This window comes from Giraffa tippelskirchi, chromosome X, assembly GCF_054371585.1.
Source record: "Giraffa tippelskirchi isolate mGirTip1 chromosome X, T2T-mGirTip1v1.2.pri, whole genome shotgun sequence".
Classification (NCBI taxonomy): Eukaryota; Metazoa; Chordata; class Mammalia; order Artiodactyla; family Giraffidae; genus Giraffa; species Giraffa tippelskirchi.
In genome coordinates, this window is record NC_137289.1 from 64,394,299 (window position 1) to 64,418,578 (window position 24,280).

Below are 24,280 nucleotides of genomic sequence, written 5' to 3' on the forward strand. Positions count from 1 at the left end.
CTTAGAATAATCTAAATCAAACCATCATGTTCTCCCTCCTACACTGTTCGTGGGAATGCAACATGGTACAACCACTATGCAGGAACAGTATGAAAGATCCTTAAAAAAAACTAATACAACTAGCATATGATCTAGAACTCTCACTGCTGGGAAGATATCTGGAGAAAACTATAACCTGAAAGGAAACATGCATTCCAATATGCATTGCAGCACTGGTTACAACAGCCAAGACAGGGAAGCAACCTAAATGTCCATCGACAGAAGAACGGATAAAGAAGATGTGGTACGTATATACAATGGAGTATTACTCAGCCATAAAAAAGAATGAAATGCCATTTGCAGCAACATGGATGGACCTAGAAATTATTTTATTAACTGAAGACAGACAGAGAAAGACAAACATATATCATATGATATCATTCATATGTGGAATCTAATTAATAACAAAGAAAAAAAACTTATTTATACAACAGAAACAGACTTACAGATATCAAAAATAAAATGATGGGACCAAAGGGGAAATGTGGTTGGGGGAGGGATAAATCAGAAGCTTGGCATGAACACATATAATATAATACATACATAATATATAAGATAAATAACCAACAAGGACCCATTGTACAGCAGAGGGAACTCTGCTCAATATTCTGTAATAACCTATATGAGAAAAGACACTAATAAAGAACAGATACATGTATGTATGTATAACTGAATTACTCATCTGTATAAATGAAACTAACACAACATTATAAATCAATTAATTATGTATTGGCATGTCAACTGCTGTCTCAAGGGAAAAGGCTCTACAGGAAATCTCACTAATATGACTTTCCCTACCACCTATACTGATTACATTCATATCCTGGAAAGTTGTAAGAGTTCACTATGCAAACCAATAAGAATTTAGATCAGACTCCTAATTTTACAGGTTAGGTGACTGATTGGCAGAGAGGTCAAATGATTTTCTAAAGGCCACACAACTTAGTGGCAAAGCAAAGACTCTGTCTCCTGATTGCTAGTACTGTGTTATCTTTCCATTATTCCTTAGTTTCCCTCAATTAAAAAAAAGAGATCCATCTTGAGAAGCAATGTTCATTAACTGCTTTCCTGTTAGGTATCACATTCTGCATAATTTTATCATCAAAGACTAAGAGCTCAAAAGTTGAGAAATTCTGCAGTAATGCTGATGGAAATCTTTCCAGAAGAAACTTCCAAGAACAACACAATTAGTACATTCTATACATGAGACTCTTGTCAATCGGCAAGCATCCATCAGATCAAAAAATTCTTTGCTGATACATGTGTATATAATATATACATACATAGTCATGCATAATCCCATACACTTAAAAAAAAGATTTGAGATTACTTATGTAGATACTCTTATTGCATTGGTTATTAAAAATAGCTGTATTTCACATCTTGTAAGATTTAGGTCATTTTTATACTTATTTATTTTTATTAAATATTTTGAGATCATTAGAACACCATCTAAAGGGATTTTTTAATTAATGAATGTCAGTGGTATTTTACCTATAGGAATATGGCACAAATCATATATAAGAGTTCATTCTTCATTGTAGTTTAAAGAAAAAAATGACAATAACTTCATAACCTGAGAAGAGACTACTTTTAGAAGATAAAGCCTTAATAATAATGCAACTGGTACCACACATACACAAAAATCTTCTGCTATCTGCCAGAAAAGTCTTTTATGGACGTTAACTCACTTACTTTAACTGAACATAAAAAGAAAAAAAATCTTAACCTTATACTGTTTTTAGTAAAAAAAAAAAAAAAAATCAAACCATAGTTTTGAATTGTCCTTTATAATGGAAGATAAACTCTCTGTAAGGAAATGGTATCCAATCCATCAAATTTAAATTTTTTGACTAGTATTGAAAAACAAAAAAAACACAGTATTTCTGATTTGTGAACAAGACGATGTCTGCATGATTGTAAAAACCTGTCATTAAATATTTTGAGAAGCAAAATATATTTTAAATAATATTTAAATGAAGCTCATGATGATTTGCATTATAAAGACCCTTTTGAAAACTGAGTAAGCACCCACTGTTGGGCAAGTTCTCATTTTTTGTAACAAAGGCAGAAATAAATACTACTTGCCTTATTGTTCATAAATGCTTTGAGGCACTGAATAAGTTTATACTGATTCTTCTTGTCAATATTTTCTTGCCTGAGTGAAAGAAAAAAAAGTTACATTGTGCTTAAAAATCTCCCCCGTGTTGAATTTTTTTTTCATGTTTATTCTTACTGTTTCTTGTCCAGAAGCTTTTCCAGCACATCCAACAAGAGTCCAAGACCTTCGTGGCCAAAGTTGTTAACCCAGCTATTAAACAAACAAACAAAGTATAAATAAGTTTATATAATTAAAACATTAAATACCTCAAATTAAATTTTTGATTTTCAAATCTGCTAATCCATTCTTCATACTGTTTGTCATTCTTTTTTTCCACTCCAATTGCTTTGAGTATTGACCCTATGAGAATGACTGAAGAGATCTTTTATCTCAATCCCACACTTTTCTTCACATTTTAGATTGCCCATTCCACAGCACTACCTTGGTTGTTTCACCAGCATTAAACACATAAGCCTGAATTTATAACTCAAATTTATTTTCTGCTACTTCTCTGTTTCCCTATATCAACTCCTCTTCCACTCTTCCATATTCTGTTAACACCACCACTATGCTTTGAATCCTTCAGACTTGAAATACTGGCATAATTTCCTGATCCCCCAACTTTTGAATCTTTGCATTTAATCTGATCATTCATTCAAAAAATATTTATTTGAGTTCCCACTAACTACCAGGCATGTTCTATGTGACAGAGATAACTGGCAACAAACTAAGCCCCTATGTTCATGTAGCTCATCATCTAGAAAAAAGAAGACAAAGGATAAATAAACAACTATTTAATAAAATATCACTGCTTTGGTACTATGAAGAGAAATAAACGTTGGGAAATGGAATAAGAGACCCAGTATTATTACTTTTTTTTTATGTGTAGTCAGGGGAAGATTCTTTGATAAGGTGATACTTGAGGAGAACTTTGAAAAAAGTAAGAGCTTTCCCAGTAGAGGGAATAAGGACAGTCTTCCGACAAAAATCTTCTCTGGACTACCGAACAAATGGCAACTCCTGATTCTGATCAAACCTCAACCTACCTTTCAAGCCTCAAGCCTTAGACCACATGTTCCAATAAAATCAGACATATTTTGTTTCCTGCAGTCTTCCCTGCTTGACCTCATTTTTCATTCTTTCTTTTCAGAAGGTAACTCCAACTCCACCTCTCTAAGGCTCAAACTGACCGGCAACTCCTGCATTAATGATTTTCCCTGAAAGGACCACATCCAAATGCGATATTTCCCCTTGAATGCTCGCGTTTCTGTATCTCTTACTGAATGACATTATGATTGCATCAAAGTGTCTTACCCACCTTTCTGGATTAAAAATTCTCTGAAGACTGTTACATGATCTGATTCATCTTTTAGTCTCCCATAATGCTTAGCAGAGTAGATTAAATATAGTCAACACTAAATATTTGCTAATTAACATTTAACTCAATTTACTGACTTGTGTGGTTAAAAGAATGAGCAGAATCATATTGCCCATGAAATTCTCAAATGTAAATTAAAATACAGCAGGACACCTGTGAAGCAATAATTAAAATCTATATATGAGAAGGCAATGGCACCCCACTCCAGTATTCTTGCCTGGAGAATCCTAGGGACGGCGGAGCCTGGTGAGCTGCCGTCTATGGGGTCGCACAGAGTTGGACACGACTGAAGCGACTTAGCATAGCATAGCATAGCATAGCATGTATGTTTAAATCATGACTATAGTGCAATGCCACAGACTATAAATCACATTTCATATCTAACTAAGGTAAAGCTTATCAACAAAGATGAGACCTAAATTTCTAAAAGACTATCAGTAAAAAACAACAGATCACTGAAGAAAACTCTTTTAAAAATAGTTCAAATATTCAGAACGAATCACATCCACAGTATATATGGAAACTCATTTTAAACAAATTCTGCTTTAATTTCCACAGTAGAAATGAGAAAAAATCAATATGGCATTGTAATGATAATTGGCAGGGAGCTACTATTCAATTGAGGAATGTAATCAACCAGTATAATGAGCTATTTTCTCTAAAGACTCTAGATAATCAGTAAGGTGGTACTAGAAGGAAAAAAGGACACTTGCTCTCTAAGCATAAAATAATCATAACCTATCACAGAGAGAAATCAGGAGATATCATTTCAGCAAATACCCTAACACAACCTTAAAATAATCAGATTTCTGATTAAATTTATATATACAATCCTCAGTATATGCTTTGGCATTTGGGAAGAAGAAATAATCGATGATTTCCTTAAACTTCACATTTATAATTTAAGATTCTAAGTTTTACTCATGTCTTTTTCTACCTACCGCTATTAAAATTATTAGGATTCTTTCTTTCTTGGTCTAGAGAAGTATTTCATTTAAGACCATGATTTCTATCTGTTCACATGAAATCAGCCACGCCCATATCCCAGACTGTTTCAAATTGTGCAGTTGATGGTATTTTGGTTTCATTCTGTGAAAATTACTATCAGTCTGAAAAAAACACAACCATGAATCTTAAGTGTGAAGAGGTCAGGCCTATTACAAAGTAGGCAGGGAAAAATACTAACTGAGAATACCTAAGGCAAATAGTGATGTAATTCCAGTTGAGCTATTTCAAATCCTCAAAGACGATGCTGTGAAAGCACTGCACCCAATATGTCAGAAAATATGAAAAACTCAGCAGGGGCCACAGGACTGGAAAAGGTCAGTTTTCATTCCAATCCCAAAGAAAGGCAATGCCAAAGAATGGTCAAACTACTGCACACTTGCACTCATCTCACACTCTACCAAAAGAAACGCTCAAAATTCTCCAAGCCAGGTTTCAACAGTACATGAACGTGAAATTCCACATGTTCAAGCTGGATTTAGAAAAGGCAGAAGAACCAGAGATCAACTTGCCAAGATCTGCTGAATTATTGAAAAAGCAAGAGAGTTCCAGAAAAACATCTATTTTTGCTTTGTTCACTATGCCAAAGCCTTTGACTGTGTGGATCACAACGAACTGTGGAAAATTCTTAAAGAGATGGGAATACCAAACCACCTGATCTGCCTCCTGAGAAATCTGTATGCAGGTCAAGAAGCAACAGTTGGAACTGGACATGGAACAACAGACTGGTTCCAAATCGAGCAAGGAGTACGTCAAGGCAGTATATTGTCACCCTGCTTATTTAACCAATATGCAGAGTACATCATGCAAAATACGAGGCTAGATGAAGCACAAGCTGAAATCAAGATTGCCAGGAAAAATCTCACTAACCTCATATACACAGATGACACTGCCCTTATGGCAGAAAGCAAAGAAGAACTAAAGAGCCTCTTGATGAAAGTGAAAGAGGAGAGTGAAAAACTTGGCTTAAAGCTCAACATTCAGAAAACTAAGATCACGGCATCTGTTCCCATTGCTGCATGGCAAATAGGGAAACAATGGAAACAGTGAGAGGCTTTATTTTGGGGGGGCTCCAAAATCACTGCAGATGGTGATTGAAACCATGAAATTAAAAGACACTTACTCCTTGGAAGAAAAGTTATGGCCAACCTACAGAGCATATTAAAAAGCAGACACATAACTTTACCAAGAAAGGTCCATCTAGTCAAAGCTATGGATTTTCCAGTGGTCATGTATGGATGTGAGAGTTGGACTATAAAGAAAGCTAAGCACTAAAGAACTGATGCTTTTGAACTGTGGTGTTGGAGAAGGCTTGCGAGTCCCTTGGACTGCAAGGAAATCCAACCTGTCAATCCTACAGGAAATCACTTCTGAATATTCATTGGAAGGACTGATGCTAAAGCTGTAACTCCAATACTTTGGCCACCTAATTCGAAGAACTGACTCATTTGAAAAGACTCTGATGCTGGGAATGATTGAGGATGGGAGGAGAAGGGGACAACAGAGGATGAGATGTTTGGATGGCATCACCAACACCATGGACTTGAGTTTGAGTAGGCTCTGGGAGTTGGTGATGGACAGGGAGGCCTCGCGTGCTCCAGTCCATGGGGTCACAAATAGTCGGACACAACTGAGCAACTGAACTGAACTGAACTGATTGAACTGAGCAACTGAAAGCCAATGATTAGAGGAGGCATGGTAGGAGTCCTTAGAGCTTTTATAGAGAATAGGTGTCCAAAAGCAGACTGTAGCTAGGGGGATGAAATAATTATGATATAGTATGATGACATTCAAGAGGTGAAGAGGAAGACGGTGCAGCTACACATACATATTTTTTGCTTTGTCTCTTGCCAGCACCATTTCTCTTTAAAGCGTCAAATACTTTGTGGCCTCTAGCCGAACACTGTCTGTGTTTCTCTCACACTTAAATATATGTTTTATCCAATATAAATGTGGCACTGAAATGGTGAAGTGGTTTAAAAACAAAATGTTGGCTACTTTATGTAGGCACAGCTTCCCAATTGGCGCTAGTGGTAAAGAACTTGCCTGTCAATGCAGGAGATTTAAAAGATGAGGATTCGATCCCTTGGTCAGGAAGATCCCCTGGAGGAGAGCATGGCAAACCACTCCAGTATTCTTTCCTGGAGAATCCCATGGACAGAGGGTCCATAGGGCAGCAAAGAGTCGGACACGACTGAAGTTTGTTAACACGCAACTACGTAGGCAGGAAATTTGATACTGAAACACCAGAGTAAGTATAAATCCATGGTTCTCAAAGTCTGTGCCCCAAACCAGTAGCATTAACAGCATCTGGGGATTTGTTAGAAATACAAATTCTTGGATCCCATTCCAGACCTACTAACTCAGCAATTCTATAGGTAGAGCCAAAAACGTCTCTTTTAACTACTCCAGGTGATTCTGATGTTTGCTCAAGTTTGAGAACGTCTGATATAAAACTGTTTGCTGAGAAGAGGAGGAAGCCTTTCATAATCAGGATTCAGGCTCAAAATTTAAGACTGCCCTAAATACCCTCTGAACCGTACTGTACACCTCCACCGCCACAGGACAGAGATAAGGCAACTAGGAAAAGCAAGTATATTTGGTGTGTGTATATGTGTCTGTGTATATATTTATATGCGTTTGTTATTGTTACTTGGCAAACAGGCATGTGGGATCTAAGTTCCAAAAGCAGGGATTGAACCCACACACCCTGCAGTGGAAGTGCAGAGTCATAACCACTGAATCGCCAGGGAAGTCCCAGATTTATTTGGTATATTTCACAGAGCAGGCAAATTCCAGCTCTGAGTTATTCGGTACTAACTGAAATATCTAAAAGTATGAAAACACAGTTAATGACTCTATTTATAATCTGACTGAGATTGCAGATAAAGACATCAATTTTCTGTAGTATCTGAGCCTTGAAATTAGACATTGCAATTTATCATGGACCTCAAATTTACGAGAGATACAGGAATAACAGAGAATAATGAAGAACCAAGCAGAAGAAAAAATGAGGGCAGGAAGATGATCTCGTATACTTTCCATAATCACTCTGTAACACAAGGCTTTTTTCCTATTCGTTGGGATATGACTTACATACAGTGAAACTCATCATCTGACAAAACACGGCCGTGCAGCTTCTAACACAAACAAGACATAGAACATGTCCACCCCACCAAAATATTCTCTCATTTCCCTTTACAGTCAGTCACTTTTCTTTACTCTCAGCCACGTGGCAACCACTTATCTGGTTTGTTTCAGTATAGTTTTGCTTTTTTCAAAATGTAATTAGAAACAGAATCATACTGTATACAGGTTTTACTGTCTGGTTTCTTTCACTTAGCATAAACATGATATTGAACCATGTTGTTGCATGTACTAGTAGTCCATCCTTTTTATTGTATGGGTATACTACAATTTTTTTTTCCATTAGTCAATTTATGAATATCTGGGTTGTTTCCAGGTTTTGAAGATTAATAACAGAGCTGCTATATACATTCACATGTAAGTGTTTATGTCAGCATAAATTTTCCTGCCTCCTGAGAAATATGTATGGAGAACAGTACGCCTTTGACTGTGTGGATCACAATAAACTGTGGAAAATTATGAAAGAGATGGGATACCAGACCACCTGACCTGCCTCTTGAGAAATCTGTATGCAGGTCAGGAAGCAACAGTTAGAACTGGACATGGAACAACAGACTGGTTCCAAATAGGGAAAGGAGTGCGTCAAGGCTGTACATTGCCACCGTGGTTATTTAACTTCTATGCAGAGTACATCATGAGAAACGCTGGGCTGGATGAAGCACAAGCTGGAATCAAGATCGCTGGGAGAAATTTCAATAACCTCATATATGCAGATGACACCACCCTTATGGCAGAAAGTGAAGAAGAACTAAAGAGCCTCTTGATGAAAGTGATAGAAGAATGAAAAAGCTGGCTTAAAGCACAAGATTCAGAAAACTAAGCTCATGGCATCTGGTCCCATCACTTCATGGCAAATAGATGGGGAAATAGTGGAAACGGTGTCAGACTTTATTTTGGGGGGCTCCAAAATCACTGCAGATAGTGATTGCAGACATGAAATTAAAAGACGCTTACTCCTTGGAAGAAAAGTTATGACCAACCTAGACAACATATTAAAAAGCAGAGACATTACGTTGCCAACAAAGGTCTGTCTAGTCAAGGCTATGGTTTTTCCAGTAGTCATGGATGGATGTGAGAATTGGACTATAAAGAAAGCTGAGCACCGAAGAATTGATGCTTCTGAACTGGGATGCTGGAGAAGACTCTTGAGAGTCCCTTGGACTGCAAGGAGATCCAATCAGTCCATCCTTAAGGAAATCATCCCTGAATATTCATTGGAATGACTGATGCTAAAACTATAACTCCAATACTTTGGCTACCTGATGCAAAGAACAGACTCATTGGAAAAGACCCTGATGCTGGGAAAGATTGAAGGCGGGTGGAGAAGGGGACAACAGAGGATGAGATGGTTGGATGGCATCACCAACTCAATGGACATGGGTTTGGGGGGATTCCGGGAGTTGGTGATGGACAGGGAGGCCTGGCGTGCTGCATTCCATGGGGTCACGAAAAGTCAGACATGACTGAGGGACTGAACTGAACTGAACTGATCCGGAGTCCCATAAGCGGTAAAGGCAATGAGTCTCATGTGCAGGAGTCCGATATTAGTCATGTCATCCCTTTATCACTGTTTGTGCACTGCTAAAGGCTAGTATAGAGGGTTATGTGGTCTGTACAAAGGATTTAATTTCCCTCTAATGGTGTTCTATTCCCATGTGTAATCTCATACTACAACCCAAATCACAAGAACATCAAATAAAATGAATGATAGTTCAGAGATTCTTCGTGGAGTTGAGAAAGTTGGTAAAATTGTAAGACATAAAACAACTAATTCAAAGCATTGAGTAGACTTAAAAAATGATTGCAAATAGTGTTTACATATTTTAACACCAGAGAAACATCTTCTTTTAACACCAATGTTGCCAATGTAATATTTTTGAAAGAAATTAAAACCAAACCTTAGTTATAGGTCCCCATGGAAAGAAAAGGTCTTGGGGTGATTAAAACCAATGTACAACCTAATGCAAGCAGTATCATACCTTCAATCCACAGATCAATATATCCAAAGAGTAGCCAAGAAAACCTTAGAATTTGCAGCATTTTTAAAGTATAATTGGTTCAGCTAAATCAACTTCATACATAATTCTAGTATCAATAGCATACAACCATGAAAAAATAAAATGTTAACAACAAAAACAACATGGATTTGTATATGCTATGACTGCCCTGGTCTTATATTAAAGAAAAACATACATCCACTCAGGCTTGTCTATATGAAAGCAAACACAGTACCCTTCAGCATTTCAATGTCCTTCAAAACTATTCATCATGGTAGATTAGTGCATGAACTATTTCTGACCAATTTAAAATATCTATTATAATACTGCCATTTCCAGGCATTTGTACATGTTCTTTTGAAGCATGACATTCACTGACCACTTATTTCACCTAATTCATAAAAAGGTTGAATATGTCAATTTTCCAGCTCTGCCTCTCAGTCCTTTTGAATTCAATACTGAAACAGATTACAATTTCCTTAGAAAATACCAAAGAAGACAATCCATCTCTTCCTATATCCTCTGGTTTTTCTTTAAGAGGGTTTTACCTGGCTCATTTATTCTCTCCATCAGGTCTCACTGGAAAAATCCTGCTCTGTTTCATGCTACTCACAAATTTTTCTTTTAAGAATTCCTCACAAAGGAGGAAATGTGTGTGCTTTTTAGTTGTTCTTGGGTCAGGAAGTACCCTGGAGAAGGAAATGGCAACCCACTCCAGTACTCTCGCCTGGAGAATTCCAGAGACAAAAGGAGCCTGGCGGGCTACAGTCCATGGGATCACAAAGAGTTGGACATAACTGTGCGACTAACTTTCTTTCTTTCTTTACTAAATAAAACCAAATTTCTCTTACATATTTACAACAAATTGTAAACACCTTACATACAAAAATCTCCTAAAGGCAATGGTTTAAGTAAAATTCTCCTTCAAAGGATAAAAGATTCTTATTGATTAAAATAACTTTCTTAAGCTCTGAAAATATTTTGGAGACAGTCATAATGACTTAAGTCCAAATCTTTTAAAATGCCTAATTGGTTACAGAATAAAGAATATTTTTATCCCCACTCTCCATTAAAAATATTGCTAGAAAAATATAAGAGATGGATTTAGCCCACAGTAACAATGAAAACAAAATACGCAAAAAATGTGAATGAAATTAAAAATAGAATCTTAAATTTATAGTAAGTAGAGGGCAAGCAGGGAAGAAGATCATTTCAAATATTCAAGTATAAGCTGGTAATATTTTAAATATTCTTCACATGTTTGAATTGTGAGTATAATTATTTCAGGACACTTAAAAAACACTTAACTAAACTCATCTTCCTAGTGATGTAACCAGTCAAACTTAAAATGTTAACTTCCATAAGAAAAATGTATTAGTTTATTTTCCTAAGCTACGTAATACGGTTGAAACTCTACCACACACTCCTCAGGACATCCAATTTCTTTTATAGTGGAATTTTGTTAAAATGAACTTACTCCAGGAAATCATATTCCTAATCTATAAACCCTGGAAATGAAACAGAGCTGACATCAAGTTTATCTGCTATGAATAAGGTAAGAAGTTCTTTGAATGCAAGGAGGAAAACAGAAAGGCATAGCACACACCAGCACACATTTCCATTTTCCCTACACCAATCTGCATGTTATACTGAATGGTTCTGGTTCGCAAGAGAGAAGGTCAATGAATATTTTTTCATGGTAACAGGGGTAAGGAGAGTTGAAATAATTGCCATTTGATGACTGAACAACAGAAAGGCAACAGTCCTTCTCACCTACATAATTAAAGACTCATTATAGAGTGTGATAGGTATGCAAAGATCAAAGAATTTTAATGTTCCTGAATACTTTTAGCACAGGGTAATTCCCTTGGAGTGCAAGTATATCAAACCAATCAATCCTAAAGGAAATCAATCCTGAATATTCAACGGAAGGGCTGAACCTGAAGCTCCAATACTTTGGCCACCTGATGTGAAGAGCTGACTCATTAGAAAAGACCCTGATGCTGGGAAAGATTGAAGGCAGGAGGAGAAGGGGTTAACAGAGGACAAGACAGTTGGATGACATCTCCGACCCAATGGACATGAGTTTGAGCAAGCTCTGGGATACAGTGAAGGAGAGGGAAGCCTGGCATACTGCAGTCCATGGGGTCACATGGACATGACTGAGTGACTGAACAACAACAATAAACAGTAATAGAGTGGAGAGTAATACAAGAAGTATTTGACTCCAAAGACACAACTTAGCGACTAAACAGCAACCAAGAAAAACTGCAATCAAACCACAAAGAATCATTTCTTTGGGTCCTCATGGTAGATGTAAAAAAATTCTTAGCAAGTTCAAATGTTTTATTGTCTCAGAATGTGATCTGTGATCTGTAATTAATTTTCTGGTCTTTTCTAGTTTATCTTCATGTAATATTTTAAAATTCCTTTCCTCAAAACTGAGAAAAATACTATGGAAATTATGTATCTGTATGCACATACATGCACTCTTAAAATAGTTAAATACCTTAATACCTACAACTCTAATAAATTTTTTCACAGCATAATCATTCAACAATGAACATTTAAAATCCTTACTAATCCCACATTAAACACCTTGATAATTCTTAAGCCTTATCTAACAGAAATTAAACCCAAAAAGCTCATTATTTTTCTCTTCCACTGTGATATAAATGATCTAAAGCAATGACAACAAAACAATAATAATAAACTGTACATGGCATGCAGGTAAAACCTTTACAGGATTACAGTGCAGTATAAAGTTCCTAAGTAAAATAAATATTAACCTTCTACTATATTCAACCTGGCTTGCACTCATTTTCAGAAAAATCTGGAAACATAGCTACTCCTAAAAGTTACACATTTGATGTCTTTTAAAACCTATGAAGGCTTTTTAAAGAAAGCATAATGCTTTAATTGCTGAAGTAACTTTGACCTCCTTCAAAAATGCAAGGACTTTCTTTTCAATTAGAACAATTAAAAACCACAAAACTAAAAACTTTAACATGGTTTTATCTTCATTTATACACAAACTTCCATGAAAGAACACGAACTAATAAGAGTAGTTTTATTGACTCTGAAGTTAAACTAAGTTACTCCATATTGGCTCCTTCATTTTACAGATGAGAAAATAAAAAATTTCATTGACTTGTCTTAGATTATGAGGGTTGTTGATAGCAAAACTATGATTGGAATCAATCAATCCTCAGTCATTACATAACCTCCCATTCAACTATATTATCAACAATAAACAAATATATCACCAATTAGTGATTATGACTTTTTGGGTTATTTTCCTTTCATGAAGGACTATCAGACGAAAGTTAAAATTTATCTAAATATCGTCAATGTGTATATTTATACATGAAAGCAATACCAGTGAAGTTTTTTTACTTTGCTTTTAAATTTATTATGGAATCAAGAAGCAAAGGAAACTTTAGGTAATAAAAACATTGGAGTGTTCAAACATATACTTTCTTTCTACTTCCCATATACCAATAAATAAAAGTTACTTGCTCAGCATAGATGCAGAGCATTGTCATATTGCAATTCATTACTATAGTTTGTAGACATACCAGTGACATACAGTAAATACTCACTTCAAAAAATGTACCAATTTTTCACTGATATCTGGCTTGACACAAACATACAAGTATTAGGAAGCACATGGAAAAATGGAGCCATTCAACTTTCAGTTCAGTTCAGTTCAGTCGCTCAGTCTTGTCCGAATCTTTGCGACTCCATGAACCGCAGCACACCAGGCCTCCCTGTCCGTCACCAACTCCCGGAGTTCACCCAAACCCATTTCCATTGAGTTAGTGATGCCATCCAACCATCTCTTCCTCTGTCGTCCCCTTCTCCTCCTGCCCTCAATCTTTCCCAGCATCAGTCTTTTCAAATGAGTCAGCTCTTTGCATCAGGTGGCCAAAGTATTGGACTTTCAGCCTCAACATCAGTCCTTGCAATGAACACCCAGGACTGATCTCCTTTAGGATGGACTAGTTGGGTCTCCTTGCAGTCCAAGGGACTCTCAAGAGTTTTCTCCAACACCATAGTTAAAAAGCATCAATTCTTTGGTGCTCAGCTTTCTTTATAGTCCAACTCTCACATCTATACATGACCACTGGAAAAACCATAGCCTTGACTAGATGGACCTTTATTGACAAAGTAATGTCTCTGCTTTTTTTTTTTTAATTTTTGTATTTTTTTATTTTTTAAATTGTGGTGAAATATACATAACATCAAATTTAGCATCTTAATCGCTTTAAGTGTCCAATTCAGTGGTATTGAGTACATTCATACTGTTTTGCTACCATCACCATCATTCACTTCCAGAACTCTTTCCAACTTGCAAAATTGAAACTTTGAAATACAATTATTTTTAACCAATTATGTTTTATATTTGGAAATTAGGTTGGATCCATTACATTTGCTGAGACCTATTGAAACACAAATGTGAGTATGTTTTGTGTTTCATATAATAGATCCTAGAGTAATTACTGAGCCACAAATATACTCATTCCAAGTTTTAAAATGAAAAAAAGAAAAAAGAAGGCAAAGAATTATGTAACCATGTTTTTAAAAGGACTATGAAAAATAAGATGAAAATGTAAATTTGAGTAGCATGAAGATTTACTTAGACTTGTTGAACCTGACTTAAACTGGGGTCTATGTTTAGAATTCTGAATTTCTCTAATTGAAAATTGGTGTTTCCTTTTTTTTTATGGTTAGGGTTGTGGTTGGGGATGTGGTTGGGGTTAGTGTTAGTATAAGGGTAAGGTTAGGATTAGGGTTAGTGTTAGGGTTGTTTTAGTGTTAGAGTAAGGGGTAGGGTTAGTGTTAGGGATATGGTTAGCGTTAGGTTTAGGGTTCAGTTAGGGTCGTGGTTGTGGTTGTGGTTAGGGATGGGGTTAGGTTTAGGGTAAGGGGTTAGGGTTAGGGTAGGGTTAGGGCTAGGGTTAGGGTTAGGGTTGGATTTGGCATTGAGGTTAGTGTTAGGGTTAGGTTTAGAGTTCAGTTTAGGGTTAGGGTTGGTGATAGGTTTATGGTTAGGGTTAGGGTTGGTTTAGGGTTGGGTTAGTGTTAGGTTTAGGGTTAGGTTTAGGGTTGGGGTAAGGGGCATGGATATGGTTATTGTTAGGTTTGAGTTAGGGTTAGGGTTCGCGTTATTTTTATGGTTAGTATTAGAGTTAGGGTTGGGGATAGGGTTGAGTTTGGGTTAGGGTTAGGGTTAGTGTTAGTTTTAGGGTTAGGGTTAGAGATATGTTTAGGGTTAGGTTTAGGGTTAGGGTTAGACTTAGGTTAGGGGTTTGGGTTGAGTTAGGTTTAGGGTTAGGGTTAGGGTTAGTGTTGGGGTTAGGGTTAGGGTTAGCATTAGAGTTAGGGTTGGGGTTCGGGTTGATTTTGGGTAAGGGTTAGGGTTAAATTTAGGGTTAGAGTTAGGGTTAGATTTAGGGTTAGGTTTAGGGTTAGGGTTGGAGTTGGGGTTAGTGTTACGGGTGTTAGGGTTAGGGTTAGTTTTAGGATAGGATTAAGGTTAGGGTTATGGTTAGGGTTAGTATTGTGGTTTGGCTTTGTGTTGAGTTTAGGTTTAAGGGTTAAGGTTAGTGTTAGGGTTAGGGTTAGTTTTAAGGCAGGATTATGGTTAGGTTTATGGTTAGGGTTAGTGTTGTGGTTAGGGTTGAGTTAGGGTTAGGTTTAGGGTTAGAGTAAATTTTAGGATTAGGGTGAGTGTGTGGGTTAGGATTAGGGCTAGGGTTAGAGTAGGGTTATGGTTGGAGTTAGGGTTGAGTTAGGATTAGGGTTTTTTTACGGTTAGGGTTGGGGTTAGGGTCAGTGTTAGGGTTCGTGTTAGGTTTAAGGTTCGGGTTAGGGTTGGAATTTGGATGAGGGTTAGAGTTAGTGTTAGGGTTAGGGTTAGGGTTGGGTCTGGGTTTGGGGTTAGGGTTAGGGTTAGTTTACGGTTAGCGTTAGGGTTAGGGTCAGGGCTATGGTTAGGGTTAGGGTTAGGGTTAGGGTTAGGCTTGGGGTTAGGTTTCAGTTAGGGTTAGGTTTAGGGTTTGGGTTAGAGTTAGGGTTGGGGTTGAGGTTAGGGTAAGGATTGAGTTGGGGTTAGGTTTAGGGTTAAGGTTAGGGTTAGATTTAGGATTAGGTTTATTATTATTATTATTATTATTTTTAATAAATTTATTTATTTTAGTTGGGGGCCAATTACTTTACAATATTGTAGTGGTTTTTGCCACACACCGACACGAACCAGCCATGAGTCCACATGTGTTCCCCATCCCAAACCCCCCTGCAACCCCCTATCCCACCCCCCCAGGCCATCCCACTGCCCCAGCCCCGAGCATCCGTCCCGTGCATCGAACCCGGAATGGTGCTCTCCACCACATATGATAATATACATGTTTCAGTGCTATTCTCTCAGAACATCCCACCCTCACCTTCTCCCTCAGAGTCCATAAGACTGTTCTATGCATCTGTGTCTCTTATTCTGTCTTGCATATAGGGTTATCATTAGCATCTTGCAAATTCCATATACATGCATTGCTGCTGCTGCTGCTAAGTCGCTTCAGTCATGTCCGACTCTGTGCGACCCCATAGATGGTAGCCCACCGGGCTTCGCCATCCCTGGGGTTCTCCAGGCAAGAATACTGGAGTGGGTTGCCATTTCCTTCTCCAGTGCATGAAAGGGAAAAGTGAAAGTGAAGTCGCTCAGTCGTGTCCGACTCTTAGTAACCCCATGGACTGTGGCCTACCAGGCTCCTCCATCCATGGGATTTTCCAGGCAAGAGTACTGGAGTGGGGTGCCATTGCCTTCTCCATTAGTATACTGTATTGGTGTTTTTCTTTCTGGCTTACTTCACTCTATATAATGGGCTCCAGTTTCATCCATCTCAATAGAACTGATTCAAACGTATTCTTTTTAATGGCTGAGTAATATTCCATTGTGTATATGTACCACAGCTTCCTTATCTATTCGTCTGCTGATGGACTTCTAGGTTGCTTCCATGTCCTGGCTATTGTAAACAGTGCTGCGATGAACATTGGGGTACACGCATCTCTTTCAATTCTGGTTTTCTCAGTGTGTTTGCCCAGCAGTGGGATTGCTGGGTTGCTTTTTAATATGCTGTCTAGGTTGGTCATAACTTTTTTTCCAAGGAGTAAGCGTCTTTAAATGTCATGGCTGCAATCACCATATGCAGTGATTTTGGAGCCCAGAAAAATAAAGTCAGCCATTGTTTCCTCTATTTCCCATTCTATTTGCCATGAAGTGATGTGACCAGATGCCATGATCTTAGTTTTCTGAATGTTGAGCTTTAAGCCAACATTTTCACTCTCTTTCATTTTCATCAAGAGGCTCTTTAGTTCTTCTTCATTTTCTGCCATAAGGGTGGTGACATCTGCATATCTGAGGTTATTGATATTTCTCCCAGCAATCTTGATTCCAGCTTGTGCATCTTCCAGTCCATGCTTCTTTCAGCCCATGCTTCATCCAGCCCCACGTTTCTCATGATGTACTCTGCATATGAGTTAAATAACCATGGTGACAATATACAGCCTTGATGTACTCCTTTTCCTATTTGGAACCAGTCTGTTGTTCCATGTCCAGTTCTAACTGTTGCTTCCTGACCTGTATACAGGCTTCTCAAGAGGCAGGTCTGGTGGTCTGGTATTCCCATCTCTTTCAGAATTTTCCAGAGTTTATTGTGATCTACACAGTCAAAGGCTTTGGCACAGTCAATAAAACTTTAGTTTATTCAACTTTAGTTTAGGAATAAAAGTTCTGGGTTAGCCTTTCTTGCTTCCTTACCTAGCATGAAGTGGTCAATCATCTTAAGATTGCTTCTGATAGAGTTCAGAACACAATACCCAAAAATATGGCACTCTAGCATATTCAATATCTTAAGCTGAAGGACTAAGAATAGGGCCGAAGGAAGAAGGTCACTCTGATCTCATTCTTCCCCAGCCCACCCCTCTTCTTCCCTGAAAGCAGGAGGTAAATCTTCCATGTGAAAGGTACCCATCCTGCCTGTAACACTAGGAGGGCAGGCATTCGTCTCATCTGACACAGGGAATTGAGAAAACAGAAGGCTGTATATATAAACTTTGTTAAACTAACCCTTAGCTTCCTAGTTACTTCTTCATCTTGTACTACCCCTAGCCCAAATCCCTTTGTCTTGTCAATTTTTCACAGATTTGTTGTTTCTTTGTCTAAAAGGTATAAAAAAAAAGGTTCTAGTTTTGTTCAGTTCTTTGGGTCTTCATTCTCTTGTGAAGTCTCCAATGTTTATGTACCCCCCCAAAAAAAATCGGTAAAATTTGTATTCTTTTCTCCTGTTAATTTTTATTACGTTAATTTGCAGACCCAGCCAGAGACCCTGAGAGTCGAGTAAAACTTTTTCCTCCTCTACACTTCCCGCTAACTTCCTTAACTTCTCTATCCCTCTGTGCTTTGCCTTGCTCACTCTGGCTATACTAAACTTTTAACAAACCCAGTGAACTCTTATTTTACTGGAGAGACCAGTTCCTCTGCCAATTCCTGTCTGCAAATGGAATGAGGACTGAATTAGCGTACTGACAATGGAAACATAAAAACTATGCAAGAGATATGTCAAATAAGAATGGGAAATATGATGAACAGGAGTATCAAAGATGAGCCTAAATCATACACACAGGGTTCATAGCCAATTCCTTGAATAGATGTATGAGTGTTCTAAGTCCAGAATCATGCTTACCTAAGCACAACAGTATGTGTTCAGCATGGTGCTTCTAATCTCCACAATACTGTTTGATAATTCATATTTATCTAGCATCTCTCCTATCAGTATGTTTCAAAAATTTCCAACCACATATCTGAAAAATCAATATGCATGTATAATTTGCTCTTGGCCCTCAAAATTAACTCTTCTATAGCTGTCCCTACTTTTATTACTCTAATTTTCCAAGATTATTTGAAAGACTTGAGAAATGCATGAAGGTGAATATTTGCATCAAACTATTGTCATCAGCAAATTAAGACACATGATTTCAACATGTAAAATCAGTATTATAATTAATAAACAATACAAAAATAACAGTAGAAACCAAAATTAATGAAAAGCTCACATAGTAATAGCTCAGCGTAGCATATCCTGCATCCTATTTCTGGAAGAAAGTATATGACGAAATAAACTGACAGAGAGAAGTTTTTTTTCAAGGTACAAAACATATCATAAAGTCAGAGGATATCCCCAGGGCAATATCCCATACCATTTACAATTAAAATATTTTGCCATTTTAATTGATGCTTCTTATAATGCTGACCTCAACAACACTACAAAACTCTTAAACATTTTCTTTATCAAAGAAAAATGCTTAATGTAGTTTCAGTGCTGGAGTCATTTCAGGGTATTCTTATTCTTGAACAAATGCTAATTCACATATGGAAATTTACGATAACTCAATTTTTTGAAATCCATTTAACACTCTAGCACTTATTCTTCAATACTTTTTGATGAATGAATATTAAATACAAAAATTTAAGAAACGATCTCCAGGAAAGTCTCTTGGAAGCCAGTATTAAAGGTGCTATGGTACCCTTAGAATCCACATGCAATGTGGATTTGATCCCTGGGTTGGCAAGTTCCCCTGGAGAAGGAAACGGCTACCTACTCCAGTATCCTGGCCTGGAGAATTCCGTGGACTACAGTCCATGGGGTCACAAAGAGTCAGACATGATTGAGCAACTTTCACACACATTCATATATGAAAACCTAGAGAAGGAAACGGCAACCCACTCCAATATTCTTGCCTGAGAATCCCATGGACAGAGGAGCCTGGCAGACTACAGTCCATGGGTCGCAAAGAGTTGGACAAGACTGAGCGACTTCACTTTCACTTTCAGAGCAATACTCAGTACTCAGGCCTCATTCTCCAAAACATAATTAGACCCAATCTGCATATTTTCAGTAATGCTGGGTGCTGCAAAACAGACTGGACAAATATGAGTGGATTGATTCCGGGCTTAGGAAGGTTTGAGATTCATCTTCATATGGAAAACTACTAAGCTAGCCATCTCACTTGAAGCTGATTTAGATTTTCAAAGCGCACTACAGTGTTATACTCCCTTCTATGTTCTCCCTTCATGGATTCCATCTCAACAGAAGATTTTCAGGTTTAAACTGCCTAATGTGAGAGGCCACACACCTATAGCTTTGCTGACCAGCTGGGAAATCTCCCCAAATGAGCTGTCCATTATCTGACACCAGTCGAACAGCCAAGGTCATAGAGCAAACACTGTTATCTATTGCATAAGGATCTTCTTTCAATCGACTGCACAGAATACCTGCCTCCAGGTGCTAGCTGGCATCTTAATCGTGAATTGTCAGCTATCCAGCTCCTATCAAAAGTCCAGCACAGATGATAGATATTCCAGAGGGACAGCCTCAGGGACATTTCTCAAGTACATCTTGGTAGCTGTATACCAGTACTATTACTCTCGGTTTTTGTAGAAATACCATGACTTTATTTTTTTTAAATTCAATGGAGGAAATGGGCATTCGAAATCCTCTGCACTTTATGGAAAACTATCAAAGACTCAGTTCTACTGTGTTGTCCAATACCCCTCATCTAGAGAAACACAAAATAAAATTCTCTCAGCTTAGAAAGAATGTCCTTCCCTGAAAAAATAAATGCACTATCATTCATCAGATAACAGCTATATCTATTAATATTCTGCCATCTTCCCCCCTTGGCTACAGGGAAGATTGGAACAATTTTATACTCAAATCACTACCTGGCAATGTCCTAGGCATTTTGAAAACTATCAGGTTTACTTGGAGCTTATAAGTTTATCCACTTCTTAGTGGGATATCTGCATCTATTATTGAAAGCTGCCATTGCTTTAGTAAGAGTCCCATAACAATAAGTGTATAAAATTCTAAAGTGTGTCCAAGACCTTTACTTAAATTAATTCATATAAACCAAAATATAAATATTTCAAATGACACATATTTAGAAGCTTTCTCTTCCCAAGGCAAATGTTGAATATATAGAAAATACAATAAAATACATGTGAAGTATTTTTAAATGGAAGCTCACCTTCTATTAAGAAATCCATTTAATTATTGTGCCTAGACTCTACTGCTATATTTTATATACCTTTATAATTATGTGTCCAGTTATAAATTTCTAATTATTTTAGACAATTATTATATATACAGATTGGTTTTCAAATGTAAAACACAGCATTTAAACAAGAAAATGTACCGCCTTGGTGGAACTTCCTATGTCATATAATAATGCCAATATAGGAGTCATCATTTATTCTACTATAATGTCTGTAACTTCTTACTAAAACAATACTTCAGAAACTTGAGTCAGTATTTGCTGTTCCTATGTTTTTCTTTTTGAAAATAATATAGAACACATAGATCTACTTTGGTTCTATTATGAGATATAATACTGAATCTCCCTTCAGCTAAAATTCTGTTTTAAAGCTAATATTATATAATAAAAGTTCAATATCACTGAATATTTATGGGACCAACTTAGCTAAACGAGCCAACATGGGTGCCACTAATACAAATTGTTGACCAAGATTTTAAAAGAAAGTATAAAATTTGACTTAACTATTCTAAATTTACTATTTTCTAGTGTATGTAAAAATGTAGCAGGGTCCTCTAAAACAATTTATGCATTTGAAAGTTAAAGCAAACAAATTTGAAATACAACCTTGATTTTGCGATGCTGCATATAATGGTGCCTTATGAGATGTGCTCACAATTTTAAGTCCTATTCACATTTCTGCACCATAAAAAATTGCCCTCATTATCCTGTTTTTCATGGTAGTCCAATGCAAAATGTTCTGAAAGTATTGATCTGCATCTAATGTTATATTAACTTTATAAGTAGTGTCAGCTGCGTTGCCAAGCTTTTAATACATTTAATATAGACTGCTTAAATAGTTATTAACACTCATAATTCAGAAAGTACTTTCTATTCCTAATTTGTATTACTGTCAACAGTTAGCTATTTTCATTACAATGATTATGTTAAAATGCATATTAATATGCTAGACAAAAATGTTTAAATCTAAACGGAACTTAGAAAGTATCAAGTAAAAACAAATGTGCCAGAGGTAACACAAATAACTACACATACAGAAACTGTAAGAGATATTTAATATGTTTTCACCTGCTTGAAAACTGGCTGAGGAAGCCATGATCACAAAAAGGGTAAATATACACACTATGCCTTGAGTTTGGCTGATTAACTAAGATACCAAGCAAAACAGAAACAAAACAAAACAAAACAGTTTCTCAGTGGGATAATATACCCTTCAATCTATAAGGCAATTTCAGCAAAATCTCTGAAAGAATTCTACACAACCACAACTCTCATACTATTCTTCAAACCAGTATTTGTTGTTTTTGTCATATATTGAGAAAGCTCAGTGACAATGATTTATTGCTACACATTTCTCTGGATCTTCATAAAATATATTGCCAAATACCTATACATCCTGTAATGGGTTGGCTGGGAATAAAATTGTTCAAACCCATTGGTCATTTCTCAGCAGACACGGCTTCCTTTCATAAACTTTAGTAAAGGAATATGAACAAAAATCTGTAAGTAACAACACAGTTCTCATTCTAAAACACACAGACCATGGTATGTGCAAAGTCTAATTCGATTTGTGATAGCAGATTGGGATTTATTTTATAGTCAAAACTCATGGATTTTTAGGGTGATAAACAGAGTTGTAAATGTCAGAGGACTGTGTAATTTCCTCGGTACTGTCCTGCTTCAGTAAAGATTTGAAGCAGCTCAGTTTTATTTGGCAAGCAAGGCACAGTACATCCTCTAGGCATGAGGGAGGGCTGACCCAAAAAACAGAGGGGCTCAATCTTGGCTCCTCTTTTTATATGTTCTCTTTCCTCCCCTTGAGCCTACCCTATGTAAACTGGGCTAGCCAGGAGGGCTGTTTGTTTCACCTGAGGTTCTCACTCTAGTCCTTGGATTTTCTTTTGTTCCATCTTCCCAGGCTTTTTCCTTTCTTTGTCTTGCCACTGCCATTTTGGACTCCTTTTTCCTATTCTAACTACCTAACATAAACATTCAATTTCATTAACTCACCATACAACCATAAAAAACCACCGTGGAAAGCAAGCTTTGTTATCTTTACCTGATGAATATGTAAATATGGTTCAAATCAAACCAACAGGTTTCACTCCAGTGTGGAGGAAGTTAGCTTCATTCTTTTTCTCTGATTACATCTAAAAATGCATGGCCACAAAACAGAGCCAGATTAATGCAAACTCATTCTCACTGCTGGAGAAGCATTGGTTGTTATTCATGATGGGTCAATATCTACATCAAATCACACATTATTGTATATAAATTACACCGTACCTGCCATCATGAAACAAATAAGAGGGCAAGAGGTTCCCTTCCCCAGAGGAGTCTAAAATCCAACTGAGAAAAGCAAGCATACGTGCCTTAAACTATTATGGAGCATAAGCAGGTACAGGTGAATATATACAGTACAAAATAAATGTTAAAGAAACTTATAGTAAGGGAGTGATTTGGGATATGGCCAGTTAATGATGGCTTATAAAAGGGATTGACTGAAATGGACATGATTCTGTTTAATTTTCATTCTGTTTAAAATGACTGTACTTTGAGAATGCTTAGCAAAACTATTAGTGTGTATGGGTGCTTAAATATTATTTCACTATGGGCTGAACCCAAGGAAATCAGTTAAAACTGTGGTACGGAGGCAAATCAGTCATGAGAGGCCAAACGTCCAGATTCTAAAGAATAGCAGCTTTGGAAAATAGTTATGTGACAGAGACTTAGAGACTACTTCCTCCAATATTTTAAAGGAAACTATTAGAGTATTTTTTTTTCTTTTTGGCCAACCCAATACTTCCTATTGATTTTTTAGATACATTTCAAAAGCTGATAATTAAATTAGCTATTTTCTTTTCATTATCTTGAGGTTCAGTAATTTATCTTCATGCATAAATCATTGTTATTTTTATTTCCATTGTTTTTACATGCCCTACTGAAATTATGATTATATTTAATGATTAATTGAGTTTTTTACATTTAACCACCAAGTCTTTTTTCCATTATAATTTTTTTGTATTTAATTTTTTTTATACAACTGTAAAGGTTACTTTCCATTTATAGTCCCCCTTGTTATACAGTATCTTACACACAGTAGTTTGTACTTCCTTTTTCTCCACCACCCACTGGTAATCACTAGTTTGTTATTTCTATCTATGAGTTTGGAGCACATTATGCTAAATAAAGTAAGTCAGGCAGAGAAAGACACTACATGATACCACTTATGTGTGGAATCTAAAACATCCAACAAACTAGTGAATATCGAGTATTCTCTTTTTTTTTAAGCATTATTCTTACAAGAGGGCTTCCCAGGTGGTTTTATTGGTAAAGAACTTGCTTGCCAATGCAGGAGACATAAGGAATGCAGATTTAATCCCTGGGTCAGGAAGACCCCCTGGAGGAAGGCATGGCAACCCACTCCACTATTCTTGCCTGGAGAATCCCATGGACAAGAGGAGCCTGGTGGGCTATAGTCCATGGGGTCACAAAGAGTCA

General features: G+C 36.9%; 1 protein-coding gene across 15 annotated transcripts in view; it reads right to left on the reverse strand.

Annotated features, from left to right (window-relative positions):
• DIAPH2 (diaphanous related formin 2) overlaps positions 1 to 24,280 on the reverse strand; it is a 952,992-nt gene that overhangs the window by 669,693 nt on the left and 259,019 nt on the right. For all 15 annotated transcript variants that reach the window (XM_081565323.1, XM_081565331.1, XM_081565339.1 and 12 more), the window contains 2 exons: positions 2,276 to 2,350; positions 2,128 to 2,197 (listed from right to left, as the gene is read on the reverse strand). In XM_081565323.1, the coding sequence (XP_081421449.1) occupies positions 2,128 to 2,197; positions 2,276 to 2,350 (145 nt within the window). The remainder of the gene's footprint in view (positions 1 to 2,127; positions 2,198 to 2,275; positions 2,351 to 24,280) is intronic.